General features: G+C 37.3%; 1 protein-coding gene and 1 long non-coding RNA gene across 5 annotated transcripts in view; both read left to right on the forward strand.

The window, feature by feature from the left end:
• Nucleotides 1–26,815, forward strand: part of gcgra (glucagon receptor a) — a 115,382-nt gene that overhangs the window by 63,821 nt on the left and 24,746 nt on the right. For 2 of the 3 annotated variants that reach the window (XR_007438160.1, XM_022667993.2), the window contains exons 2-4: nucleotides 21,126–21,286; nucleotides 25,524–25,620; nucleotides 26,573–26,680. Coding sequence is in view for 2 of the 3 variants with exons in the window: in XM_022667993.2 (XP_022523714.1) it covers nucleotides 21,233–21,286; nucleotides 25,524–25,620; nucleotides 26,573–26,680 (259 nt within the window). In the remaining variant the exon portion in view is untranslated. Of the gene's footprint in view, nucleotides 1–20,166; nucleotides 21,287–25,523; nucleotides 25,621–26,572; nucleotides 26,681–26,815 lie in introns of those variants that run through there. The other variant, XM_049475758.1, reaches the window with a different exon arrangement.
• The window catches only part of LOC125799308 (uncharacterized), a 51,013-nt gene continuing 24,746 nt past the window's right edge, over nucleotides 549–26,815 (forward strand). Inside the window, exon 1 of one of the 2 annotated variants that reach the window (XR_007438162.1) lies at nucleotides 549–921. This is a non-coding gene — a long non-coding RNA (uncharacterized LOC125799308). The remainder of the gene's footprint in view (nucleotides 922–26,815) is intronic. The other variant, XR_007438163.1, reaches the window with a different exon arrangement.

Consider the following 26,815-nt stretch of genomic DNA (forward strand, 5'->3'; position numbering starts at 1 on the left):
ATATATATATATATATATATATATATATATATATATATATATATATATGTGTGCAAATGTATGTGGACACTCACATTCATTACTCTGTAGGTAGAAGTATAGATATTAGGGTTTAAAATACTTCTGTAGAAGTTTAGGAGAAAGAACTCTTTGATATCTTTAAGTAAAAGTAAATAAAAGTACTGGTTTCAAAAGTACTTAAAGTATAAATAATTAAAGGGGAAAAAATAAAGCCATTAAGGACAAAACCTTAGACCACGCCCATAGAGTCCTATAGCACACTACCATAACCCCCCCTCCCTGAAACACATTTTTCTAAAAAGCCATACTGGCTATAATGTTATATTAAAATATTAATGTTGATAATTTTGGGATGCACCAGGCTTTTCCCAATTTCTGCTGCATATATGCCCATTGTAAATGAATGTATTTCAGTAGAATGTAAATATATTAAAGTTAAAGCTTAGTTGGACATTTTGAAAACTCAAGTTTTTTACATTACATTACATTACATTACATTTGGCAGACGCTTTTGTCCAAAGCGACTTACAATATTGAAGTGCAAATAATAGAAGAGGTTAAGTACAAAAATAATAGAAGTTAAAAATAAAGCATCTATAGATAGGGCCTTAAGGAGGTCAGAGGGAAATAATGGGATAGAGGAGTAGAGAACAGGAAGAAGGAAATGAGGTTAGAAGTAGTTAGTGTGTTAGAGGTGTTAGGAGAGTAAGTGCTCTTTGAAGAGCTCTGTCTTCAGGAGTTTCTTAAAGATAGTGAGAGATTCTCCTGATCTGGTAGTAGAAGGTAGTTAGTTAGAGGTGTTAGGAGAGTAAGTGCTCTTTGAAGAGCTCTGTCTTCAGGAGTTTCTTAAAGATAGCGAGAGATTCTCCTGATCTGGTAGTAGAAGGTAGTTAGTTAGAGGTGTTAGGAGAGTAAGTGCTCTTTGAAGAGCTCTGTCTTCAGGAGTTTATTAAAGATAGTGAGAGATTCTCCTGATCTGGTAGTGGAAGGTAGTTTGTTCCACCATTGGGGAACTCTGTATGAGAACAGTCTGGATTGCTTTGTGTGAATGTTTGTTTGGTAAAGCGAGGCGACGTTCATTGGAGGAGCGCAGCGGCCAGGAGGTAGCGTAAGCCTTCAGGAGCGAGTGCAGGTAGGAAGGAGCCTGTACTGTCATCACCTTGTAGGCGATTGTAAGCACTTTGAATTTGATGCGAGCAGCAACCGGTAGCCAGTGGAGCTCAATGAGCAGCGGAGTGACATGTGCCCATTTTGGCTGGTTGAAGACCAAACGTGCTGCTGCATTCTGAATCATCTGTAGTGGTTTTACTACACAGGCCGGGAGGCCAGTTAGTACGGCATTGCAGTAGTCGAGGCGTGAGATTACCACAGCTTGTATCAGGAGTTGGGTGGCCTGTTGCGTCAGAAACGGTCGAATTTTTCCAATGTTGTAAAGCGCAAAGCGGCAGGATCGAGCAACTGAGGCCACATGGTGCGTGAAGAGAAGCTGGTCATCAACCATGACACCCAGGTTCCTAGCAACCTTTGTCGGTGAGAGAGAGAGAGAGTCGATGGTTATGGCAAAGTTGTGTTGGATAGAAGGTTTTGCTGGTATGACCAGAAGTTCAGTATTTGAGAGGTTAAGTTGGAGGTGATGTTCCTTCATCCATGCGGATATGTCTGAGAGACACTGTGATATTCGTGCAGAGATTGAGTGATCATCTGGTGAGAACGACAGGTATAGCTGAGTGTCGTCAGCAAAGCAGTGGTAGGAAAAACCATGTGAGCGGATAACCCGACCTAGAGAGATGGTGTATATTGAGAAGAGAAGAGGTCCCAGTACCGAACCCTGGGGAACCCAGACAATGCGCTGTCATGGTTCAGATCGTACCTCACTGGGCGCTCGTTCAGGGTGTCATGGCAAGGACGGCTGTCCCCAGCCCACTCGTTACCCACGAGTGGGCTGGATGGAGAGATTTATCTGGATAGGTTTTTTTTTTTTAAATTGATGAGATCCCAGAAATTAAATAGGTTACTTTATTAAAACAAATGTATTAATATGTTACTATATATATATATATATATAACATTATTAGTTCAGTTCATCTTATAGCTAATCGAGCTCTTCTTTATCAGGTGAACTCTAAAATGTACAGAAGAGATGTTGTGAAGTGTGTTGGAGAGAGGAATATCTCGAATTGCTCAACAGTAAGTAGTAAAACACTATCGCCTGCTGTTTATCAGCATCGCCAGCTCTTGGTCAGCATGTTATATTTCTGCAGTTCGTGAAATCGTCCAGTTTAGGCTTTCTTTGCAGATATGGGGTCAAGCTCTGGGTGAGGTGTTAAACTCAGCACAGTGTGTTTTTGTGGGTTTTTATCTTCATATAGATTGTGATGTTTAAAAAACACAAAACTCTGCAGATAGCAGTGGTAAACTGTGACCATTAGATACGGCCAAAAATTCAGTTCTGGCCACAAATAATACTAATACAAAATAATACTATTTTTCTGCTAGCCCTACTGTAGGTTTCTAGCAGTGTAATTTCGTTAACGAAAACTTTGACCGAAAAAAGATTTTCAAGACAACCTAATTTTCATGACGAAAACGAGACAAGAACTTTTCATCAACTAATAAAAACTAAACTTATATGTCAAAGACTGTGTAATTAGCAGTAAATAATTGCAAAATAACACAAATCTAAAATAGGAAAACAATAAAAATACATAACACATATTTTATTTATCTAAAATTCATTAGACTTAAACTAGACTTAATTGATGTTTGTTCTCAGTGACTAAAACCAGACTAAAACTATTAATAACCAAAAAAATTAAAATGTGACTAAAACTATTATATATTGTATTTAAAAGTCTAAGTCCAAAACTATCTAGTTTTTTTTTTTTTTTTTGGTTTTAAGCGCCCCTTTAGTTGGGGTGTGTATTTAATTTACATCTTTACACTGCTGTATTATAAAATATGCTTTGATTTTTTTCTCGTGGACAGCTGAACACATGCAGTTGTTGACAAGCTAAAATAAAATTAGTACTGAACTGAGTTGATAAAGTTATATTACAGGGTTTTACCGAAAAAAAATACAGAGCCAGCATTCCCCCTATTGTTGTTGTCAGTGGAAGATCAACATTCTAAATTCTGATGCTGATATATAAAGGTAAGGTTAATTTTTTGTGGATAATGACACAGAACTGACATCGCTGTTATTACATATTTTTAACTCTCAGCTTTCTCTCCTAATGTCTTTTTTCACATTATAAGGCTCACCTAAAAGCCTATAAGTTTCCCAAAAATCTGCAGTGCACCTTATAATCCAGGGCATTTTATGTATGAATTCTACAGGACAGGTTGTAAGAAGCTAATCAGATGAATTACAATGTATAAGGGAGTAAGTGCTGCTAACTGTGGCTGTGTAGCGCTGCTAACTGAGGTTGGCTACGCTGCTAACTGTGGCTGGGTAGCCCGGCTAACTGGGGCTAGCTAGAGCTGCTAAAGGAGGCTGGCTAGCGCTGCTAACTGGGGTTGACTAGTGCTGCTAACTGAGGTTGGCTACGCTGCTAACTGTAGCTGGGTAGCCCGGCTAGCTGGGGCTAGCTAGAGCTGGCTATGTGGCTAACCAGGGCTGGCTATGCTGCTAACTGGAGCTGGTTAGCGCTGTTTACTGCGGCTGGCTAGCCTTCTAACTGGCTAGCGCTCACCCTTGGAGAAAATAGTGGACATCTAAGCTTACTGTAAGTAAACAGAAGCACTTTACTCACAAATAAACAGTTTTTAGGAGAGAAATCTGTGTAGATTAACATCCAGTACTCATTTGACTTTTCTGAAAATACAGTTGTTGTTTTTTTTTTTTTTTTTTTTTTTTTTAAGAATTACAGTTTTGTTTATTTGGGCGCTTTCGACAGCTTCCCCATTAGAAGGGAAACATGGCGGCACCCTTGCACACTTTAATGTAGGCATGCTTACTAGTGTTTCATAATGAGCCTTATAATCCTTGTAAACCTTATAGTATGAAAAATATGGTTTTCCCTGAAAGTCTAATCTGATTGGCTGATTCTGCTGGACAAATTAGCATGCATCCATAGAGTATAACTAATCACTATTTTTTATGTAAGCATAATTTTACCATTTATACCAAATATTCTTTTTGGGAAAAGCAAAAATAACAAATGAACAGATTCAAAAGATACAAAAAAAAAATGCTATCAATGCATCCCTAGTAGAGACAGTTACTCCAACAAAAGTAGGAAAAACTATTCTTTTGCAGATGTGCCAACACTTATATATTGGCTTCAGAAAAAAAAATATATATATATATACAAACAAAAGCTTAATCACTGGAAGATAGGAGGTTTATATTTGTGGTAAAAACATGCTTTAGGGCAGCAGAGCTTTAGATACAGCTCATCCCTCAGTTCAGCTGTACAAATAAAACCAGTTTGCAGTGGTAAAAGTGGTGTGAAGTCAGAGCCAGACCAATCATTACTCAGATCAGTGCGTTCAGGCCAGCAGCAGCAGCAGCAGCACACTCAGTCATTTTCCGTAGTGTTTTGGGCTGTGGAGCCATTTGGACAGCGTGCTGGAACAATAGACTCAGCATCCTTGAACTTTGTTTCACCTCCTTATCAGATCATAGGGCACTACGGCAGTGAGGACAGGCTTCCGGTGACATTACCAGCCTCAGGGAGGGAACTGTTCAGTTATTCTCAGCTGCCGTTTCAGGACTAAGCTGTCTTCTCTAGGTTTTAAAGCAGTATCTACTGCTGAGAAGAGAAATACAAATAGAACAATAGTAGTGCGGCTCCTGCATTTCATCCCAGCATTATTAGATGTCTTTATAGGAAGTTTTTTTTTTAGAAACGATTTGTTTGTATTGCAATACGATCAAATTTATACACGTCATCTGCTTCTGTATTTGAGAAACTTCAGATTTAATCTATTTATAATAATATTATATTTCAAATATGTATTTCTATTAATAAAATGTATTCAGATGATGGAAATATCCCAGCACAATACATAAATGACTTTACTATTATTATTACTATTACAAATGCAGAGATGCATTCATACATATTCAACTCGTCAGTCTTTAGATCTTCATCTTCCTAAATTTCTCTCTTGTAGAGGTCAATTTTTAATAAGATATAGGTGGAAAAAACTGTGGAATAATTTAAACCATTTGGCAAAAAAAAATATTCATCTATAAAACGTCATAAAAGATGACTTAAAGAGGGCACCAAGAGGTCCAGCGGGCTGAGCGCTGCCACTATGATCAGAAGACTATTTGATTCAAATCCTGTTCATGCAGCTTGCCATCGGCTACCGGAGCAGACGAAGTTACATCTTATTATTGCATACAATATGAAATGGCACGCTCCTAACTGAGATACAAAAAGAAATACAAGAATTGAATAAGATTTGTAACAGAAGTCCATATATCCAGGATTAAAGAAAAATAAATGATACTGGACAGATATAATCTGTCTCTAGTAGATATATAATGGGAAATGAGAACAGTGTGAATTTTTCTTTTGCTAAAAAACAGTAGAAAATAACACCCTGATGTGATAATTAGGGGTGGGAGATTTCAGGGTATATTATCGTTCATGATATTCAAAAATGTTGGTCATATGATTGCGTATGATTACGACATTTCACATTCCTATTTTATAGTGTTCCAGATGGTTGCTATGGTGCTTTTGGCGGTTGCTCAGGTGTTGCAACATGTTTGTATTTGTATCTTGGTTACAGTTAAAGGATGCCAAAATATTTGCACTTATTTGAAAAATATCAGTTGCTACACAGAAACTGTACAGCTCTGAAAAAAAAAAAACAAGAGACCACTTAATAATGATGAGTTTCTTTGATTTTACCAAATTGAAAACCTCAATTAAGAGGAAGATGGATGATCACAATCCATCAAACCAAACTGAACTGCTTGAATTTTTTTGCACCAGGAGTAAAGCAGCATAAAGTTATCCAAAAGCAGTGTGTAAGACTGGTGGAGGAGAACATGATGCCAAGATGCATGAAAACTGTGATTAAAAACCACCAGGGTTATTCCACCAAATATTGATTTCTGAACTCTTAAAACTTTATGAATATGAACTTGTTTTCTTTGCATTATTTAAGGTCTGAAAGCTCTGCGTCTTTTTCCGCAAATAAATGTTCTAAATGACATTATTTTTATTTGGAATTTGGGAGAAATGTTGTCTGTAGTTACACAGAATAGAATAAAACAACAATGTTCATTTTACTCAAACATAAACCTATAAATAGCAAAATCAGAGAAAATATGGATTCAGAAACTGAAGTGGTCTCTTATTTTTTTTTCCAGAGCTGTATATCTGATCATAAACTATACTCAAGCTGCATCACATATTCAGAACAGTGTTGATTCGAAGTGGTGGAAATCTCTTCGAATAAATCAGAAGACACGCAAAGCGTTAAACACGCAAATGCTGATTTAACTCAAGCACGTGTTAATCAGGGCAGGGCTCTACACACAGTAAATGCCTGTAATTAACTCTAAGCCCCTCTGTACGTGCCGGGGTGGTCCGCGGTGCCGGACTGTGGGGTTAATCATGAATAGACCCTCCACAGCAGAGAAGCATTGTGCATTTGGAAGCGGAGAGCCTTGTTTTCTTTCTGATCTCACTTATCATCCCTGTTCTGAGCAGCAGCTAAAGAAAGAAGAGCCCTTGAACGAAAACATAGTCAGCGGCTGTCGTTCCGCACTCGCGCTCATCGCTGAAGCACCCTCCGCCTGTCACTGCTTTGTTCTCTTGAGGGACATCACCATTATCTGATGTAATTACGCTCTGAGCTGGATTTAGCCGGTGTGTTGGCAAGTCAAAATAGTGCTTGAATTTGGAAAGTGCCATCAAAACAGTAGAATGGCTGAGCTTTGGGGACAAGCGTGGAAATCCTGATGTTTCTCTGATGGATGTGTTCAGGTTTGAGTCCCAGCTGTGCCTTTTTAGCATCTCTTTTACCTCTTTTTAGCGCAATAAACACAGCGGGTTAGTGTAAAACAGAACTGATTGTATGTGTGAAGTTTTAGTAAAATATAAGAGCTGTTCATGAATAATCTTTGACCTTGGCATCCATAAACACTGGCTGGTGTTTGAGCGAGGCCTGATATCTTAACAGGGCAGCGCTTTTGTGCGTCTCAACAGAGGATACTGACCTGCAAGTTCATTCTGTGAAGATACACCAGCAGCTCGTTTAAGGGAACAGCAATGCTATTTAATTCTTTATTCTGTTTATTGTTGAACTAAACGTTAGGTTTGCGCTCTGCAGTGCGTCCGCGTGTGTGTGTGTGTGTGTGTGTGTATGTGTTTAACGAGCGGAGATGTACGAGCGCTGGGTGTATCCATAGGAAACCATCAAGAGAGCCATCAGCGTAGATTTATTCCTAAACTCTGACACTATTTAACAATGCAGGCGCAAGGCGTGAAAATAGACTGTTGATGGGGTGTAAGATAGCAAAGAGCATCACCACACACCTTGCGCAGGGTGTACGAAATGGCCAAATGAATGAAATCACTAATTTGCTTTTTTAAATAGCTGTTTAGTGCATCACATTTGAAAGGCAACATTCTTTGTATACAGAAAACCCAGCAAATCCTGAAAAGAACAAAATAGTTGAAAAGGTTGCCTATTTTAATTTATTTGTGTTATTTAATACAGCGGCATTTTTATATTTTTCAGATTGTCAAAATCAGGAAATTCTTAAAACACAACCTGTCTGACAGGAATTTGAAGGAATTTAAGAACAATTTAAAAAACATCATTAACGTCATGAACAACTTTCAGTGTGGAAAATTAAACCAAGTAACGAAAATTATTCCAAAAGGGCATGGACAACTCATCCAGGAGGTCACAAAAGAACCCAGAGCAATCTGAAGAACTGCAGAAATGCCTGACCATCAGTTACTGACCATAATCTCAGACATACTTGGGTAAGGAACTCCGTTCCTCTGTGGCTCCTGTGGTGCGGTGTGTGGTACTGTGTGGAGCTGGTGTTGGTGGAGGTGGTGGGGAAGCCCTGCGAGGTGTGAAACTCCTGCACTGCTCTAAAGCTGCTGCTGCTGCTGCTGTCTGCATCATCACCCTCACCGAGCCCTGCTCACACACACTGCCCTTTCACAACAAACAAACTCACTGAACTGTCCTGAACACCACACACACACACACACCGGCTTCTCTTACACAATTATCACCAGCCCCATTACATTACTTAGGTTCTGGATTAGCAGCACAGCAGGATCTATCTATCTATCTCTTTCTTTCTTTTTTCTCTCTCTTTCTCTTAAGTTTTTCCCCACATTTATTTTGTCCTTTATTTGTCTCTCACTCTCTCATTTTTTAGTGTCTTCATCTCTCTCTCTATCTTCATATATTCTTTAATTATTTTGTCTTGCTTTCTCTTTCATTTCTTTATTTTCTTTCCTTTTCTCCCTTTCACTCTCTCCCTCTCTGATGTGGATTTCATTTTCCAGCAGGACTTGGCACACTGCCCACACTCAGACAAAAAAAAAATTGGTTTTATATAATATTCTAATTTTCTGAGGCACTGAATTTTAAATAATCATCAACAATAATATAAAAAAACGTGTATAATAGATCACTCTGTGTGTAATACATCTAAATAATATATGAGTTTCACATTTTGAACAACAGGAAAATTACACCTTGCGTGGCTCATAACAAAGGGAATGTTCTAATTCTCTTAATTTATTATGGGTGTGTCACTTTCCATTCCATTTAAGATCCAGGTGCGCTCTGACTTTGGCAGATTGGTATTTTAACAGGGCAGCACTTCTGCCTTTTTCACGGTGTGAAGGTGTGAGAGCAGGTCATTTACGGGAAGAGCAATGTTATTTAATTCTGTGTTCTGTTTACTGTTGATGTAATGGGTTTGTGCACTGCTGTGCATTACTGTGTGTGTAACAGATAGCAATGAACATCTTATGGTTGACTTGTTGTCTGGTCTCATTTCAATCAGTGTGCACCTGTGTTTTTTTCTGTTGCCAAGATAGCAATGCAGCAAACATTTACCTGAACATACTTTACTTTCACACCACCTTTCCAATCAGCGTAGATATATTCACAAGCACTGTTGCTATTTGAACAATGCAAGTGCAGGGTGTAAAAATAAACTGTTGGTGGGGTGTAAGATAGCAATGAGTATTGCGACACTCCTTTATCTTTCCCTCTTTTTTATTTTCTTTCTATCTATCTGCCCCCTTCTCTCTCTCTCTCTCTCTCTCTCTCTCTCTCTCGCTCTCTGTTTCTCTTTATTTCTCTCCCTTCTTATGTTCTAGAAGACATTATCACCTACAGTGGTCGTGATTGGCAACATCTGGCTAGAATTGTCCATGTAAACAGAAAAGCAACTTTATTTTTAACATCATCAACAATAAAATAAATAAAGCTTAAAATAGATCGCTCTGTGTGTAATACATCTATATAATATATACATTTTACATTTTGAACTGAATTACTGAAATACAGTAAGCTTTTAAAGATATTAAAATGTTTTGAGATCTACTTAGTAGTCCCTATCCCATGATATTTGGCATGAACAATTGAAGCTAAAGAATGTTGAACTGACCTGTGGGATATGCTCTCTCTCTCTCTCTCTCTCTCTCTCTCTCTCTCTCTCTCTGTTTCCACCTCCTCTCTCTCGTGTCTCAGTGTGTTTAGGCTGGAGGTGTTTCTCTCTCTTTCTCGTGTGTGTGTGTGTGTGTGTGTGTGTGTGTGTGTGAGTATGTTTGTGTGTTTGAAAGAGAGAGAAAGTGATGCTCGCATTAGGCTAATTGGGTTCAGTGGTGTGTATGATTGTGTAAATTGTGGCCTGTGGAGAATTCTACAGATTATAAATATATATTTGTTTAGTTTTCTATTTGCTAAAAAGGCGCTTCGGGCGCGCTCAGCCGGCTCAACAACAGCAGCCAGGATGTAAAAGTGCGTGATGCTGGAATGCGGAGTGGAGGCGAGACCTCAGGTGCTGTAAGTGTCACTCAGCATCTGCTTAAACAAGAGGAAGGTGATCCGGCTCTTCCAGCGGGAACAAATGATAATAATCATTTCAGAACCACCAGCGATATTACACCCATTTACCATCCGCCGCTCATCCACAGATCTGTATCTATTGAAAACAATAATCATGCGTTTCGTTTTTTTTTTCTCACATCGTTTCTTAATTGTTGTTTTATGCTTATAGCACTGCAGATATGCAAATGAGCTTATAACGACTTACAATTATTGTGTTCTGTGAACATCTGGAGCATTCTGGATGCAGTTCTGCGTAAGAGCTTCTGGGAATGTTCGGATGAGAAATGAATGCTTTCACATCATCAATCAAATACAAATAATTATTGTCTAACGCAGAATAAGATATAAAGATATAAGATATAAAAATAAGATATAAAGATATAAGAGTAAGATATAAAGATATAAGAGTAAGATATAAAAATATAAGATATAAGAATAAGATATAAAGATATAAGATATAAAAATAAGATATAAAAATAAGATATAAAGATATAAGAGTAAGATATAAAAATATAAGATATAAGAGTAAGATATAAAAATATAAGATATAAGAGTAAGATATAAAGATATAAGATATAAGAATAAGATATAAAGATATAAGATATAAGAATAAGATATAAAGATATAAGATATAAGATATAAAAATAAGATATAAGAATAAGATATAAGAATAAGATATAAAGATATAAGATATAAAAATAAGATATAAAGATATAAGAGTAAGATATAAAGATATAAGATATAAGATATAAGAATAAGATATAAGAGTAAGATATAAAGATATAAGATATAAGATATAAGAATAAGATATAAGAGTAAGATATAAAGATATTAAGATATAAGATATATGAATAAGATATAAAGATATACTGTATATCATCACTGCTGTGCCAAAAAAAAAAAACTGTTAGTTGTTCCTTAGATTGGTTTCTAGTAAGCTTGTGAATGTACAAATAGAAACGCTTTAAAATAATTGTAACTGACTTCCATTAAAAATAAAGGTTCTTGTTTGAAGCTTGTTTTTCAATTCCACCACCAGCTCACCTGATTCGCCATCATTAAGCTCTGATTTACCAAACCATCTGTTGATATGATGAGAATCATAAATCATTGCAGACAGCTTCCTTCTGCATCCACAGTTAATCCTGTTGGATGTGGTTGGTCCTTCTTGGTGGTATGCTGACATTACCCTGGATACCGTGGCTCTTGATGCATCACAAAGACTTGCTGTCTTGGTCACAGATGCTCCAGCAAGACGTGCACCAACAATTTGTCCTCTTTTGAACTCTGGTATGTCTCTCATAATGTTGTGTGCATTGCAATATTTTGAGCAGAACTGTGCTCTTACCCTGCTAATTGAACCTTCACACTCTTACTGATCTTACTGGTGACCAGGCTACTCCAATTTAGCCATGAAACCTCCCACACTAAAATGACAGGTGTTTCAGTTTCATTGTTTCATTGGCGAGGCCTTTGGGTTGACGTAGACACTGTGTTTTCCTGATCGACTCGTTTTTTTTCTGAGTGTTTTCTTATTACTAGCTACTGCAAACAATGGAGGTTGAGGAAGAGTTTCATGTACAGCATCATACACAACTCAGAGAGACCTATTGAGATTTTACAAAAAACAAGAAAAATGGAGTTTAGCAGAAGGACATCTTTTATGGGATTTTAAGGGATTTACTGTGCAAATGCACACTTTACTGTCCAGTACTGTATTTATCTCATGGTTTAGATCACTGTGACATGCTATTTTTGTCCATACTGAGCAGCCGTAGTTGTTTACATCATACGAGACCCTGTTGCCCTTGGCTTTTTGAGTATTTGTTAGTCTGGATATGAATGAACAGTCAGGCTCATATTTGGACATGCTTGTGATCACAGTTCAGAGTTAAAGATTCACTCGGTTCTCTGTGCTGAGCGCAGGTATGCTGTGCCTCACCCTCAACTGGTTAATCATTCCGCCTGTTGGCGAGCTTGATGTAGGGTAGTGTGCCAGGCGTGCCAATCCGAGCGTGAGTTTGTGTTTGTGTGAGTATGTTGGTAGGCGTGTGTTTGTTTGTGAAAAGCTAAAACAGTACATAACCTCAAATAACCTAAAGAACCGTAACTATACGCGACGCACTATACTCTCAGCACACACTAGTGCTTTATTTACAGAAACGTCAGGGCTGCTCTCCGGACACGCGCTCTGTTTTCTGAGAAAGTACTCATATTCTCATTAATCTGCGTGGCACACGTCCCAAACAGAGGCGAGGCCTTTTCCAGACGGAGAGCGCTGAGGTCACTTTTTCACTAGTGAGTATTAATAGTAAAAAAAAAGTTGGAGTGTGATAAGGCGGCCCTGTGCTCCAGTTTGGAATGGGTGGAGGAGCTTGATTTAAAGTGTTTGACCTCCCATCACCAAACAGGTCACTTCCTGCCTTAAGCACAGGTCTGCTATTACAATACGTCTGAACACAGAGCCCCAGACGGCTGCGTTTATAGTCTCACACAGGCCACTCCATTTAAACTGCATAATGTTTACTAATTGTTATCATGATATACAGGGACACATTCATACCTGTCAAGTTTTAGATTTAAAAATAAGGGAAATTTTCCGATGCCCGCTTCGAGTCGTCCCACCAGCCCAACTGAGGTTCAGTATCCCTTACATTTTAAGACAGGTTTACAAGAAATATAAAATAACCACATGTGAAACACTTACAAAGTACAATTAGATGATCAGAATCTCATAGGTCTACCTTTGTTGACACTGAAATGTTGTGGACATTCCTACATATGTAATTCCTTTACTACAGCCTAAAGAAAACCCTTATATATATATATATATATATATATATATATATATATATATATATATATATATATATATATATATATATATATATATATTTACATAAAAGTAATATATATAACTTTTTTATTTACTTCATATTGTTTTATTTAAGGGATTTAAAATTTAACAAAGGGTGCACAAATTCTGCAAAATGACTGTTGGTGACCTAAAAATAGTATCATGAGCTTTTACAAATAGAGATAAAGACATGGACCAGATATATTCAGATATATATTTCCTCTCTCTCCAGCTCAACCATCTTTTCAACCCTTTCAAAACATTAAATAACACATCAATATTTGAGATTTGAACAAATTCGAACAACTGACCCTCCTGCTCCTGCCGCAAAACCAGCAAGCTGTTTGGCTGTTTTTCTGAAAGGCGGGACTTTCTTCTTGATCCGGCTCCATGATTGGTTAAGAGATTTCCCATTCGCACAGCGCCTGTCTCCTAATAATAATGTTTTTTAAATAGAAAACGGGAGACTTGACAGGTATGGACACATTGCAGGATTTCGTCGCAATAAAGTGACAGAAACACTGTGACTGGTTATTGTTTTTCACATAAAGTGCTATTAATGACTGTGGGCCATTTTTAGTGATTTATAAGTGAGCTATCAACCGTGCAGCTTGATTTAAGGCGTCATTGTGCGTTTGCTATCGTAACGACGGCAAAAGTATGCCTCAAATGGCATGAAAACAGGCAAAAGACATGTTCAAAAGACTTATTCTCTTAATTAATTATGGTTGTGTTTTGTGGTGTAACATGAAATAAATCAATCAGTGTATCACTAGTCATTTCCTTTAAGAGCCAGGTGTGCTCTGACTTTGGCCGATTGGTATTTTAACAGCGCAGCGCCTCTGGTCAGAGTGGTTTGCAACTAAATGATTTTAAGAATTCCAATAAACTGATGGTAAAATTGTTATTACTGTCATCAGATGTCATTAACATCACTTAGCATTGTAAGTTTTAAATGTAGGGACACATGTTTTTTTTTTTTTTACCTTTCTTTAGTTTTTTCCATATACACTGGCATGCCCAGTGTCACAGAATAGTTACTTCAGAAGATGGATTGGAAACCTGTATGAACACACTAGTCTAAGTTGTGAGGTGTTATATTGTGACTAAGGCTAAACCCTGGCCAGCATGCTCACGGCAAAGTGACATGAATTATAGGAATGGATGCCAGATTTTCAAAGTTTTAAAGCAGTTAAAGGAACAATCAGTCCTAAATGAGAATGAGAGTGTGAAATGGCAACAGCAGTCAAATTTACAAACACTGGAGAGAGTTATCTGCGGCACCAGCCCTTCCCTAGACATGAAGCTCACACTCTCTGCCAGATTGAGGACACGGTACCAAGCGATGACTTTCCTACAGAAATTATCATATACAGCTCTGGAATAAAATAAGAGACTACTCACAAAATGTTGAGTTGAGTTTTCCCAAATTGAAAACCTCTGGAATATAATCAAGAGGAAGATGGATTTCTGCACCAGGAGTAAAGCAGCATAAACTTATCCAAAAGCAGTGTGTAAGACTGGTGGAGGAGAACATGATGCCAAGATGCATGAAATGAAAACTGTGATTTAAAAACCAACCAGGGTTATTCCACCAAATATTGATTTCTGAACTCTTAAAACTTTATGAATATGAACTTGTTTTCTTTGCATTATTTGAGAAAATCTGAAAGCTCTGCATCTTTTTTTTAGTTATTTCAGCCATTTCTCATTGTCTACAAATAAATGCTCTAAATAACAATATTTTCATTTAAGATACATAAGTTTATAGAATAAAACAACAGTGTTCATTTTACTCAAACATAAACCTATAAATAGCAAAATCAGAGAAACTGATGAAGTTTGGGGTTTACATACTGTTTAGGTCACGTCTTATTTTGTGAGATTATTTGCTGGCTGCAATAATCAGATGTTTTCTCATTATCTGACTTTTCCAAGTGCGTGATGTTCTGCAGTAATCTGCATATGAAAAGCGTAAAATAAAAACTCACTCAAACTTGCTTAGAAAACACAAAGGATGGTGGGGAATTTCTTGAAGCAAGAGTTTATCGTTGATCAGATAAAGCCAGAACAGCAAGCTTGTCCAACAGGAGGAGAGGTGAAGGACATGAGATAGCCAGACCCCCGCCTCACCACCCCCACCACCACCACCCCCACCACCACCACCACAGCAATCACCACACCCTGGTACTGGTTTGAACTATGTTTATTACAGCAAAAGAGTCAGAGAAATATGCTATAGTGTTGATGGGTGGTCGCTGTGGCCTTGTTAGGTAGTTGCTAACTAGTTGCAACCTGTTCTCCAGGTGGTTGCTTTGGCGTCTCATGTGGTCGCTCTGGAGTTGTTAGGTAGTTGCTAGGCAGTTGCTATTAATGTATCTTAGGTGGTTTCTATGGTGTCTTAGGTGACTGCTAGTGCATTGCAGTGTGGTTGCTGTGTTACCACATGTGTTTGGTTCACTTGTAAGCACATGTGTGCTCGCATTCATTTCTAAAGGAAAAAATAAATATAAGTAATCAATCAATCAACCTTTATTGTCACTCGGTAAATACATTGGGGGTAACCCTCATTTTCAATGTAGCCGAGCTTACATAGAGTTAAAGGGATTGAAACTAAAATTTAAATGATTAAAAACAAGCAAACAATGTAAGATTTAATTTTGAAACAATAAAATAATTCAGAATAAAAGATATGCAAACAGGCTAAAATGTAGAGCAATAAAACAAAGAGATGAATAAGTAGAATAATAAAATATAGACACAGTTAAAAAAAAACGGACTAAAATAACCACAATTATAAAAAAATGTAAATGATGGAATTAAAATAAATAATAATAATAATAAGTCAAAAATATATAAAAAAATAAAAGGAAGAAAATAAATGAAATAAAAATGTAAAAGGCCAAAAGTAAAGGCAGTAACAAAACAAATAAAAGTATGAAATGAATAAAATAAATAAAATAAATGGGCTAAATGGTAAAACATAAAATTAGATCAATAAAAAAACAAAATAATTAAAATAAATAACAAGGTAAAAGAAAAACTCAACTAAAATAGTTACAGGCTGTCTGAGGGTGGTTAGATATTAAGTGTTTAGGTACCACTTTAAAATAAGACTACCTTTATAAAGGGTTTATAAATGGTTTACAATTAGTTTATTAATGGTTACTAATTAGGTTGTAAATGTCTTAAAAAAACATTAATAATCAGTTATAACACATATGTAGAAAGGGCAACGATATAGATGGCTGTGGGTTTACTATTTGGCAAACAACAGGTCATTGTTGCTCTTTCTATGTATGTGTTATAACTGATTATTAATTATTTTTAAGGCATTTACAACCTAATTAGTAACCATTTATAAACTAACCGTAAAGTAAACCATTATAAACTCTTTATAAAGGTAGTGTTATTTTAAAGTGGTACCAAAGTTTAAATTGATTGAGTGACACCAGTGAGCTTTTGAGTGAGTTTTAGTGTTTCCTGTAGTGAATTTCAGATCACTGGTGCCGCTCTGTAGCTTAAAGCAGATTTTCCCAGTTCAGTAAAAACTCTAGGAACTTGACAGGTGATCCAGCCAGTAGAGCGGGTCTGATAATTACTGGTGTCTATAGAAATCATAGATGAGATATAAGATGGCATGTATGTAATATAAGTAAATATAGAAGTTCTTTGGAATGATGGTGCTCCATTCAGTACTTTTGGGATTAGTTGGAGAGCTATGCAAAGCTGTGCGCACTTTCTACCAGATTGTTGGACAATAGCTGTGAGAATTTGATTGCAGGAACATTAGTAAGGTCATTATATTGGATGATCACCACTCAATCTATCTTTCCAAAAGTATCAGATGGAGTTCCATCATTCCAGAGAACACAGTTCTTCCACTGATCCACAGCTTAATTCTGGGGGGCTTTTTTAAACTCCTCTAGAAATATCAGATCTCCAGGACTGTTGAGAAGCTCAGAGGAGCTCAACAGCGGTTTTACACGACAAGAAAACCCACACCTGATAGTGTTCTGTGGTCATTACTGAAAGGGCAGTTTTGTCCCAGATGTGTACCCTTTACCCCGTGATTGTGATCTCTTTAAGCCCAATCTGAGGAGCTTTAATGAGTGTGACCACTGCACATACCACAGATAAGAACATAGGTTTCACTTCATTTACAGCGTCCAGCGTCCCTAACAACTCCTAGCTTTGTTTTGGGTCTGTAAATATGTTATATAACATACATTCCAAAATAATAACGTAAGCAGGGTAATTCAGCAGTAATTCAGCAGCTACAACTGCCCATGCCTGCCCCGCTCTACACCTCCGGCGCCGAGAGACTGGAACAGAATGGAATTTGAAACGTTTTAGCCAAAAATGTTTCCATGGTAAAGGTGTTTTTTGCAGAAACGTTTCAGATTTCGTTCCGTTCTCCGACTTCAGAGGGAAGCAGCGCTTGAGCTAAAGGACCGACGTGCAGGTGAGTGGCGGTCAGCTCACGGGGAAATCGAAAACAACACACATGTACACATAATGTATAGTTTAGGAACAAAAAAACCCTTTCTCAATCCGTGTTTAAGCTTCTCTACCTGGCAATCCGATAGATTAAAAACTCTGAGTAGAACAGCACTGCCAAAGAAGCAGATATAGCTCACTAGCTAATGCTAGCCAGTTAGCATAACAAGCTAACACACAGGTCAGCCCTGTGGAGTCTAACACTGTCCTGCCTGGGGAAAATGAAAACGGGAAAAAGCACTTTATCTGAGGAGCTCCTGTTGCTGTTCCTTGCAATAAAATAGAAAAAGCAAACAGCAATTTTCCACTCAAAAAGAGAGGAAAATCCACAGAAAAAATTCCATTCGAGCCCAGAATTGTTTATTTATCACAAGTGATAAAACTAAAATCTAAAACTCTGAATACGAGGTGCAAATAAACTTCAAAATCAGTAGCTATAGCCTTTTTTAAAATATTTTTAAAAATATTTGTATACTGTTGTTTTAAAGAATAATGGTAATGCACACTAACCTGAATGTATTTTTTAACTGGAGAAAGAAAGCAGTTGTGGCTGATTTTAACACCGTAATGCTTCTTTTGGCTTCAGCAACAACATATTATAAATTGATGTCAAACTTGTGTCTTACTTGTGCAATAGAACGTTTGACAAATATCTCTTTAACCCTCCTATTATGTTCATTTGTCAGGAATAGCAATGGTGTTCGGGGGTTAATTTGAACTATTTAAGTATTTAATACTTTTAACTATTTTTACTAGACCTTCAAACTTTAAAACGGGTCAAACTGACCCGGAACATAATAAGAGGGTTTAAACATTGAGTATTTTAATGTTTATTGAACTATTTACAATAATTTGTTTAGTAAAGGAAGCTTTTGCTGTTTTTTTCGGCAAATTAAGTCTGATTTCTTTATATATTGTGTAATTTTGTGGGACAAAGTAAACCCAATAGTAATTAAAGCCTTCGTTTAAAAGCTTAAGTGTTGACTTTACTGAAACTGTCATCACTAATTGAATATAGCACTGGTGTGTGTGTGTGTGTGTGTGTGTTTGTGTGTGATGGTAGGACTTATTCAGTGGTGATTATAAACAAGGTTTCTAGCTGGCTGGTGCCTCAGTGTCACAGTGCCTCCTCCTCTTTCTCAGTGTCCTCCTCTACTAATTGGCCTGGAGTCAGAGCACTGTGTCATCTCCTTTACATCGCTTCCAGCATAACAACCAGACTCCAATAAACAGACAGCTCCAACTCGCCCAGCCAACTGTGACCAATGAAGGCTTCATTTAGTCCTGAGCATCAGCAGAGCAGAGTATCTGAATACGCAGTAATGAAGAGATTCTACTGCGTGGGCAGGAGATCAACATCAAAGTGTCTGTGGGGGTTCATGTGGTGTGTTCTGGAAATCACACTGTAATTACACACTATTTCACCAGGATCTAGTTTGTGTGATGGGTCACCGTGTTGTTTTTCCACTGTTGTGAGCGCTCAGACACTTTCTGGTCAGTCAGCAAAAACCAGAGACTGTAAAAAAGATGGACGTTGTGTCGCCGTTCCCATTCATTCAATAAAAATGAAGCCAAAATCTTCTGCCATGTTGGCGATCCTGATAGCCGAGTCTGCGCAGTAGAGACCAGAGGAGGGAGAAAGACTGTGGAGAGACAGCCTACTCATTTGAATAACCCCGCCCCTGAGGGCTGCCTCGAGGTCACAGGCTGCAGAGCTGAGCGGAGCAGAGCTGACGGTCTGTTATTGGTCCCGCCCATAACCAGCCCTTTTACAATAACCACACCTTTTTGAATAGAGCTGAATAACGTTTTAAAAAACGAATTCTGTGGGGATATAAAAATGTAACAATATAAGCAGAGGTTACTCTAGCTGCTGCATTTAAATAAAGGAGGTAGAATTACAGTATATTAGAAAAAAAACGTGATTGAAAGTTGTCTGTTTTGCCATTGAAACCTATGGGGATGGGTGGGGTTACACAGCTTTCTGAAATCGAACAGCAGGGGGCGCCGGACCTGTGGTGGCTTCCCTTTTGAGAGACGATGCTCTGTCCAGCTATATACAGTCTATGGCAAAAACAAGGAATGCATTATCAAATAAGTATAATACTGAAATGATGGTCCCCTCACTAAATCATAATTATGTCACATGTTTTCAGAAAGTTCTTAAAACAGGCTACATCTTACAAGCTAACCTTCCTGGAACTTTTCAAAATGTTTTTTAAGCATTATTAGTAGTGTCAATCAATAAAATATATATTTTTATCAGATTAATCACAAGAAGATTCTGTGATTAACTGCAATTAATTGGACTTGTTTTACTTAAGACACAGGTTTTTATAGTGGATATTTAAATTTAAATATTATAAACTTTATCTAAGCTTGATCTCACGATGAAAGTAATAAATATTTATCCCTAGGAGAAATATGTAATGGATAGTATTCATTAATGTGTACACTCTCCCTTTAAGAGCCCTTTAATGAAAACTATAATTATCTGATACTATAATTTTCAGTTATTTAACTGGTTGATTTAAATTACAGCTGCTCTTTCAAACATAGCGTTTTTTTAATGCGATGTGCAATGCAGATGTCTGTGTAGAAACAAATATTACTTTGTATAAAAACAAATATTGTCATTTAGAGGATTTATTTGCAGAAAATGAGAAATGGCTGAAATAACAAAAACAAAAAAGATGCAGAGCTTTCAGACCTCAAATAATGCAAAGCAAGTTCATATTCATAAAGTTTTAAGAGTTCAGAAATCAATATTTGGTGGAATAATCCTGGTGGTTTTTAATCACAGTTTTCATGCATCTTGGCATCATGTTCTCCTCCACCAGTCTTACACACTGCTTTTGGATAACTTTATGCTGCTTTCCTCCTGGTGCAAAAATTCAAGCAGTTCAGTTTGGTGGTTTGATGGCTTGTGATCATCCATCTTCCTCTGGATTACATTCCAGAGGTTTTTCTGTTTGGTAAAATCAAAGTAACTCTCTCTTAATCTCTTATTTTGTTCCAGAGACAGTTGAAAAATTGGTCAGAAATAGACATTTGGTAGGGTGTAAGATAGGGATGTGCAAAGTGTGTAAAATAGGTCCCATGAGCTAATCAATTGTGATGAGCAGCAGTTAGACTGTAGGGCCACTCTAAAGCTGTGAAATTACATCACGTAACAATACAGATCTGTGTTTGCCTTATATGGAAAAAAGGAATGTTCATGGTTTTATAATTTTCGAGTGGCACAACTGTCTAACTGCTTTAAATGATCTGAAAAAAAAAACCCTGAAAACAGGAATCAACTCAGTGTGAAAATAAATTACCTCAAATAAATTAAGAGGAAGTGCAGACGGAAATGAATTGAGCTTAGAATTAAAACTGTATCTGACTCTGTTTGTTGAAATATTGAATATTCAGTATGTAGCTTGATTGTGGTGACGATATCAGTCATTAACCAATGTTCTGATTAGTCACTGCTCAGCTCATTTGCATAATGAACTTCACCTAGTCTAGATTAAAAAAAGGGTGAGCATCAGCAGTTAGTGAATTATCAGAGTTAGCAGTAAGTGTTGATTAAGCAGTGGCAGATTTGCTGTTTATTTTGCCTGTAGTGAAACTTGAACACCCTTTTTTTCACCAGGTAAATATGGCTTTAGTAACTGTGTGTGTGTGTGTGTGTGTGGTGTGTGTTCAGTGCAGGCAGCGTGGTGGCCCCAGGTAAAGGTGTCCTATGAGGTGAGCTCCCCCTCACCCCCCCTCAGCCCCCCGTCCCAGCGCCGGCAGCAGCTGCACGACTGAGGGATGTCCCAACTGTTCATCCTGCTCAGCCTGCTCATACTCTCCTCCTGCATCCAGGTCAGCATCTCTCTCTCTCTCTCTCTCTCTCTCTCTCTCTCTCTCTCTCTCACTCACTCTCTCTCTCTCACTCTCACTGTCTCTCTCTCTCTCTCACTGTCTCTTATGTAAATATGACTCAGATGATGGCATCATATGATTCTCTCGCTCTCCCTCTTTCTTCTTCCCTCTCTTCTCTTTTCACCCCTTTCTTACTACTTACTTCTCTTTGTTTTAAGGCTTATGTAACACCATTGTCAGATACATACAGTACATAATCAAATATCATATATATATATGTATATATATATTTATATCATATATACAAACTTTAATTAATTTGAATATCATTGAAGAACTGTAACTTTATTTCAGTAATTCAGTTCAAAATATGAAACTCATATATTATATAGATGTATTACACACAGAGTGATCTACTTTAAATTATTTTATTTATTTTATTGTTGATGATTATGAAGCTTACAGCCAATGAAAAGCCAAAAATCAGTGTCTCAGAAAATTAGAATATTATATAAGACCAGTTGGTACTTTTGGCAGTGAGGGCAGTGTGCCAAATCCTGCTGGACTTGTGTGATTTTTGTATTGTTTTAATACACAGAAATAAAAATAATAAAAAAAAAATCTAAATATAATCAGTCATTTTAAACAAAATACATTTTGTATACAGAAAAAATACAAATAACAAATTAATTGAAAAGAAAAAAAAAATCTTATAATATCTTATATATCCTTTTATCCCAAAAATAATTTAACAGAGATTTTACAGATTTAGTGTGTGAAGGCCGTGCTGTTATCACAAATATCATCACGACTAGAACACTTCTCAACCAATCAGATTGTGAGGCCAGAACGAATTGTTGTAAATAAAGAGCTTGTTTATTACTTGTTTATAACTTTATATCCCTCACTTTGTACAGCAATGCAATAGAGTTAGCGATTTTTGTTCTTAACCCTTGTGTGGTGTTCATATTTTTGTTACTCGTTTACATTGTTATTTGTATTTAATTCAGCAAAATTAAGCAATTTTACATTAAAATGCTTTACACATGCTTGCTTCACCTAAATTGCAAGCAATATAAACAGCTTACATGGTTAATATTTGCCCTTTACCTTTCTTATGTTACATTTCTTTCAAAAAGTGCTACTCTTTTTTTATTAGTTTGTTAATGAAATGTAAAAGAAAATGAATTAAACTCAAGAAATGAGTAGAAAAATGTTTATTATTAGCCCTTGACCAAACATACTGTACGTAATATAAATATAAATGGGGGGGGGGGGGGGTTGTACGGTGTGTGTTTATCGAAAATGTGTTTTGATATATGTTTTTCACAAAAAAATGAGCCAATGCCAATGAGTTTGAGTTAGAAAAAATATTTTTTTTTTGTATCATTTGATGAAAGATGAAAACGGGTCCCACAGACCCGAACACCACACAAGGGTTAAATGATTTATGTGAGGTTTCCAAGTCAGCCTTTCTGATAATCAATGATGACACCCAGAAACTTCACCTCACTGACTCTACAAATTTCCATCATCAATTCTAAATGGAATATCGATCATTTTCTTTCCATAACTGATTATCATATTATTTGTTTTATCCTAATTTAATGATAATTTATCAACTTGAAAAATCGTATATCTGTCTCCTGCTTCAATGCAATTATAATGTAAGGAAAGTGGCAGCGAATCCCTGCTGTTTAGTAACTTTAGTGACTACAGTGCTGTTATGCTAAAACAGCTGAAGCTGCTGAAACTTTCTGAATAATCCATAAATTAAAGAGGACCATTAAAATATGAACAACAAATACTGTATCTTGGTTACGCTCTACTATCTCTCTCTCTCTCTCTCTCCACCTGTCTGTGTGTGGTAGTGAGTATCTGTAGTGTTTAGCGGGTGTGTAATCAGTGCGTTCCCTGTGGAGCAGAGGTGCAGTCTAAACACAGGCTGCTCCTCACGCTTAGGTAACATGATGGAACGCCGCTAAGCAGCGCAGTGTTAGGGCAGCAGTCGTGATCCACGAGCAAAACAGCACATTTATCCCAACCCGTGCTCTAATTCAGAGCACGTCAGCCTCGGTTCCAGGAGGAGTAAAGAAGATCTAACACTGCAAAACAAAACACGGACTGTTGCAGGGAGACAGCGTCACAGCGCTGATCCACCTGCAGCCTACAGTAGAAAACCTGAACAGCATTTAGAGATGTTAAATGCAGCAGTCTGAAGACACCAGGGTTGTCTTTAACTCTTGTGTGATCCCCTTGTGCTAAGGGGTCAAAAATGACCCGCCCTGGGGCGCCGAGTGGTCCAGCGGTCTAATGCGCTGCCACTATGAGCAGGAGGTCGCAGGTTCGAACCCCCGCTCATGCAGCTTTGCCATCAAGCTGCCGGCGTTAGAGGGAGCAAAATTGGCTCTGCTCCCTCTGGGGTGGGTAGATGGCGCTCTCTCCCCATCACATTTAAGGTGACGCTGGGCGGCACGAGGCGTCTGTGAGCGGATGAATCGGAACCGAGCCGCTGTGCTTTCCTCCGAGCGCGCTGTGATGCTACTCAGGTAATGATTCATCCGCAGCAGCTCGAAAAAAGGGGTGATTGACTTCACACGTGTCGGAGGAGGCGTGTGCTCGTCCGCATCCTCCAAGGGTCACGTGCGTCACCGGTGATGGGGACGCACAAAGGGGTGGGACAATTGGATAACCAAATTGGGAGAAAATGGGGAAAAATCAGAAATAAAATTATAAAAAAAAAATAATAAATGACCCGCCCTACCAAACCCCCAAAATAAAGCAGCCAAATTACATTTTGAATCCTCCAAATTTGTATTCTCCAGGGTGATTTTTTCGATGGCTGCTGTGATAAAAAGGAAAAAGGATGGGATGAAATGTGCTGGACACAGGCAGCTGAATACACTGTTGGTCCTGGAGTCATCCTTATGATGTTTGATGCTGTGTGTTTGTGTGTATCTGTGTCTGTGTGTGTGTGTGTGTGTGTATTAGAGAGAGTTTTTTGTGTGGCCTTTATACTTTTTTTCTGGTGTTTAAATGCTTTCATGGGTCAAAAATGACCCATAAGACAATCTTTGTACTCTAGTCATGTATAGCCCACATGGAAACATAAACAAAAACAAAGAATCACTCTTTCTAATGATGGGGTGCCTTTAGGAAAAGTCATAAATGTTCAAGTTTGAAAAATATAGTTTAAGGTATTTTTTCTACAGCTGAACATGGTGGTGGGTCACTTTTGACCCGCAAGACGACACAAGGGTGACAAAGGGGTCAAATCGGCTACAGTATTCAGCAATTACAATTGTTACTAATTAGATTTTGTATAAATTCTATTTTTTTTTTCAAATATACATTTCCTAAAGAAACACATATTGTTTTTATGTTTTACTTTGGTGTTGATGGGCAGTTGCTGTGGCATCCTAGTAGGGGTGGGCAATATTATATCGTATACAATATATCGTGACACAGAAATATCATGATATTAAAAATCCATATTGTGATAATAGAGATGTTCTGTCTTAAATATTATTTGCTGCATTATATTATTTTATGCTCTATTATTTATTTTGCCACATTATGATTATACTGTTATACTATTATACTATATTCCTGAAATTAATGAATTATTTTTCTGTTGTCCTATATCGACAAGTATATCGTTATGGCAAAAATACCCTGAAATATCGTGATATTATTTTAGAGCCATATCGCCCACCCCTACATCCTAGGTGATTTCTGTTGGGTTGCTAGCTGGTTTCTATCATGTACAGGTGCTAAAACATTAGAATAAGATCGAAAAAAAAATATGTATATAGAATATCATTGAAAAGTTACTTTATTTCAGTAATTCAGTTCAAAATGTGAAACTGTGTGTGAAATATATTATATAGATGTATTACACACACAGAGTGATCTATTTTAAGTGTTTATTTCTTTTATAGTTGAGGATTATTATTATGGCTTACAGGCAATAAAAACCCAAAAATCTGTGGTTCAGAAAATTTGAATATTATATACCTAAGACAATTGGTACTTTTTTGGCTACAGTGTGGGCAGTGTGACAAGTCCTGCTGGAAAATGAAATCCGCATCTCCATAAAAGTTGTCAGCATGCACTGTGTTTTTTTTTTTCCAGAAATGTAACCAAATCAAGCCACTGGTTCAAAAAAAAAAAAAATGGTTATCTTATTATATTGGCCCAGTAGTTTTGTCTATATCATATACTGTTGTCATTGCAGGCCTCCTCTGCTTTGTCCATGAAAACTTTAATGGCAAGATGGATGAAGTACAAGGAAGAGTGTCTTCTGAACAACAGCAGAGAACCGCTGGTCACAGGTGAGATATTTTTCAGTCCTGTAATCAGTGAGAGTCCCTGCACTGTCCAAGAATTCCTGGAAATCCCTGTAAGAGCTGGTCATATCAAAGTCATATCAAAGTCTCTTTTTTTTTTTTTTTTTGAAGGACTGGTCAGTCGTATCCCACAGGTGAACACCACCATATAGACTGTATGGTGGCCATGATGATGAAAGCATCCACTGATTAGAGCCAAAAGGGCACCACACACAATAGGGCTGCAAAATCTAATAGACGCTATCGATATACAGCTCCGGGAAAAACATAAGAGACCACTTAAAAATGTTGAGTTTCTTTGATTTTACCAAATTGAAAACCTCTGGAATATAATCAAGAGGAAGATAAATGATCACAAGCCATCAAACCACCTAACTGAACTGCCTGAATTTTGCACCAGGAGTGGCATACAGCTATCCAAAAGCAGTGTGTAAGACTGGTGGAGGAGACCACGCCAAAATGCATGAAAACTGTGATTTCTGAACTCTTAAAACTACATGAATATGAACTTGTTTTTTGTCTTTGCATTATTTGAGGTCTAAAATCTTCTACATCTTTTCTGTTATTTCCGCCATTTCTCATTTTCTGCAAATAAATGCTCTAAATGACTAAAATAATTTTATTTGGAATTTTGAAAGAATGTTGTCTGTAGTTTATAGAATAAAAAACAAAGTTCATTTTACTTAAATATATACCTATAAATAGCAAAATCAGAGAAACTGATTCAGAAACGGAAGTGGTCTCTTTATTTTTTTTTTCCAGAGTATTATAGGTATCAATAATGTCCAGGTAAAGAAGAAAACAGTGATGTAATTGGTTCACTCTGGTTCAGTGGAAAGGTGGAGGTGAATAAAATGAGGTAGTATTTTGAGATGTTTGATATGGAGACATTTGCCATGTGTCCTCTGATTTCTGATTTCTGAGTTCTGTTCTCCAGGTCTCGTCTGTAACAGAACTTTCGACAAATATGCCTGCTGGCCAGACGGACTACCCAACACCACCGTCAGCGTGCCCTGCCCCTGGTACCTGCCCTGGCACAGAACAGGTGAGAGCCCATACCTAAAGTACTAATGAACAGGTTTTCAGCTACCCAGAGTTTATGCCAGAAGACATGGGAAATAAACTGATATCGAATCCCATGACTTTGACTTTTTTTGTAAATATTTGATTATATCTTTTT

The sequence above is a fragment of the Astyanax mexicanus genome, chromosome 3 (genome assembly GCF_023375975.1).
Source record: "Astyanax mexicanus isolate ESR-SI-001 chromosome 3, AstMex3_surface, whole genome shotgun sequence".
NCBI lineage: Eukaryota > Metazoa > Chordata > Actinopteri > Characiformes > Acestrorhamphidae > Astyanax > Astyanax mexicanus.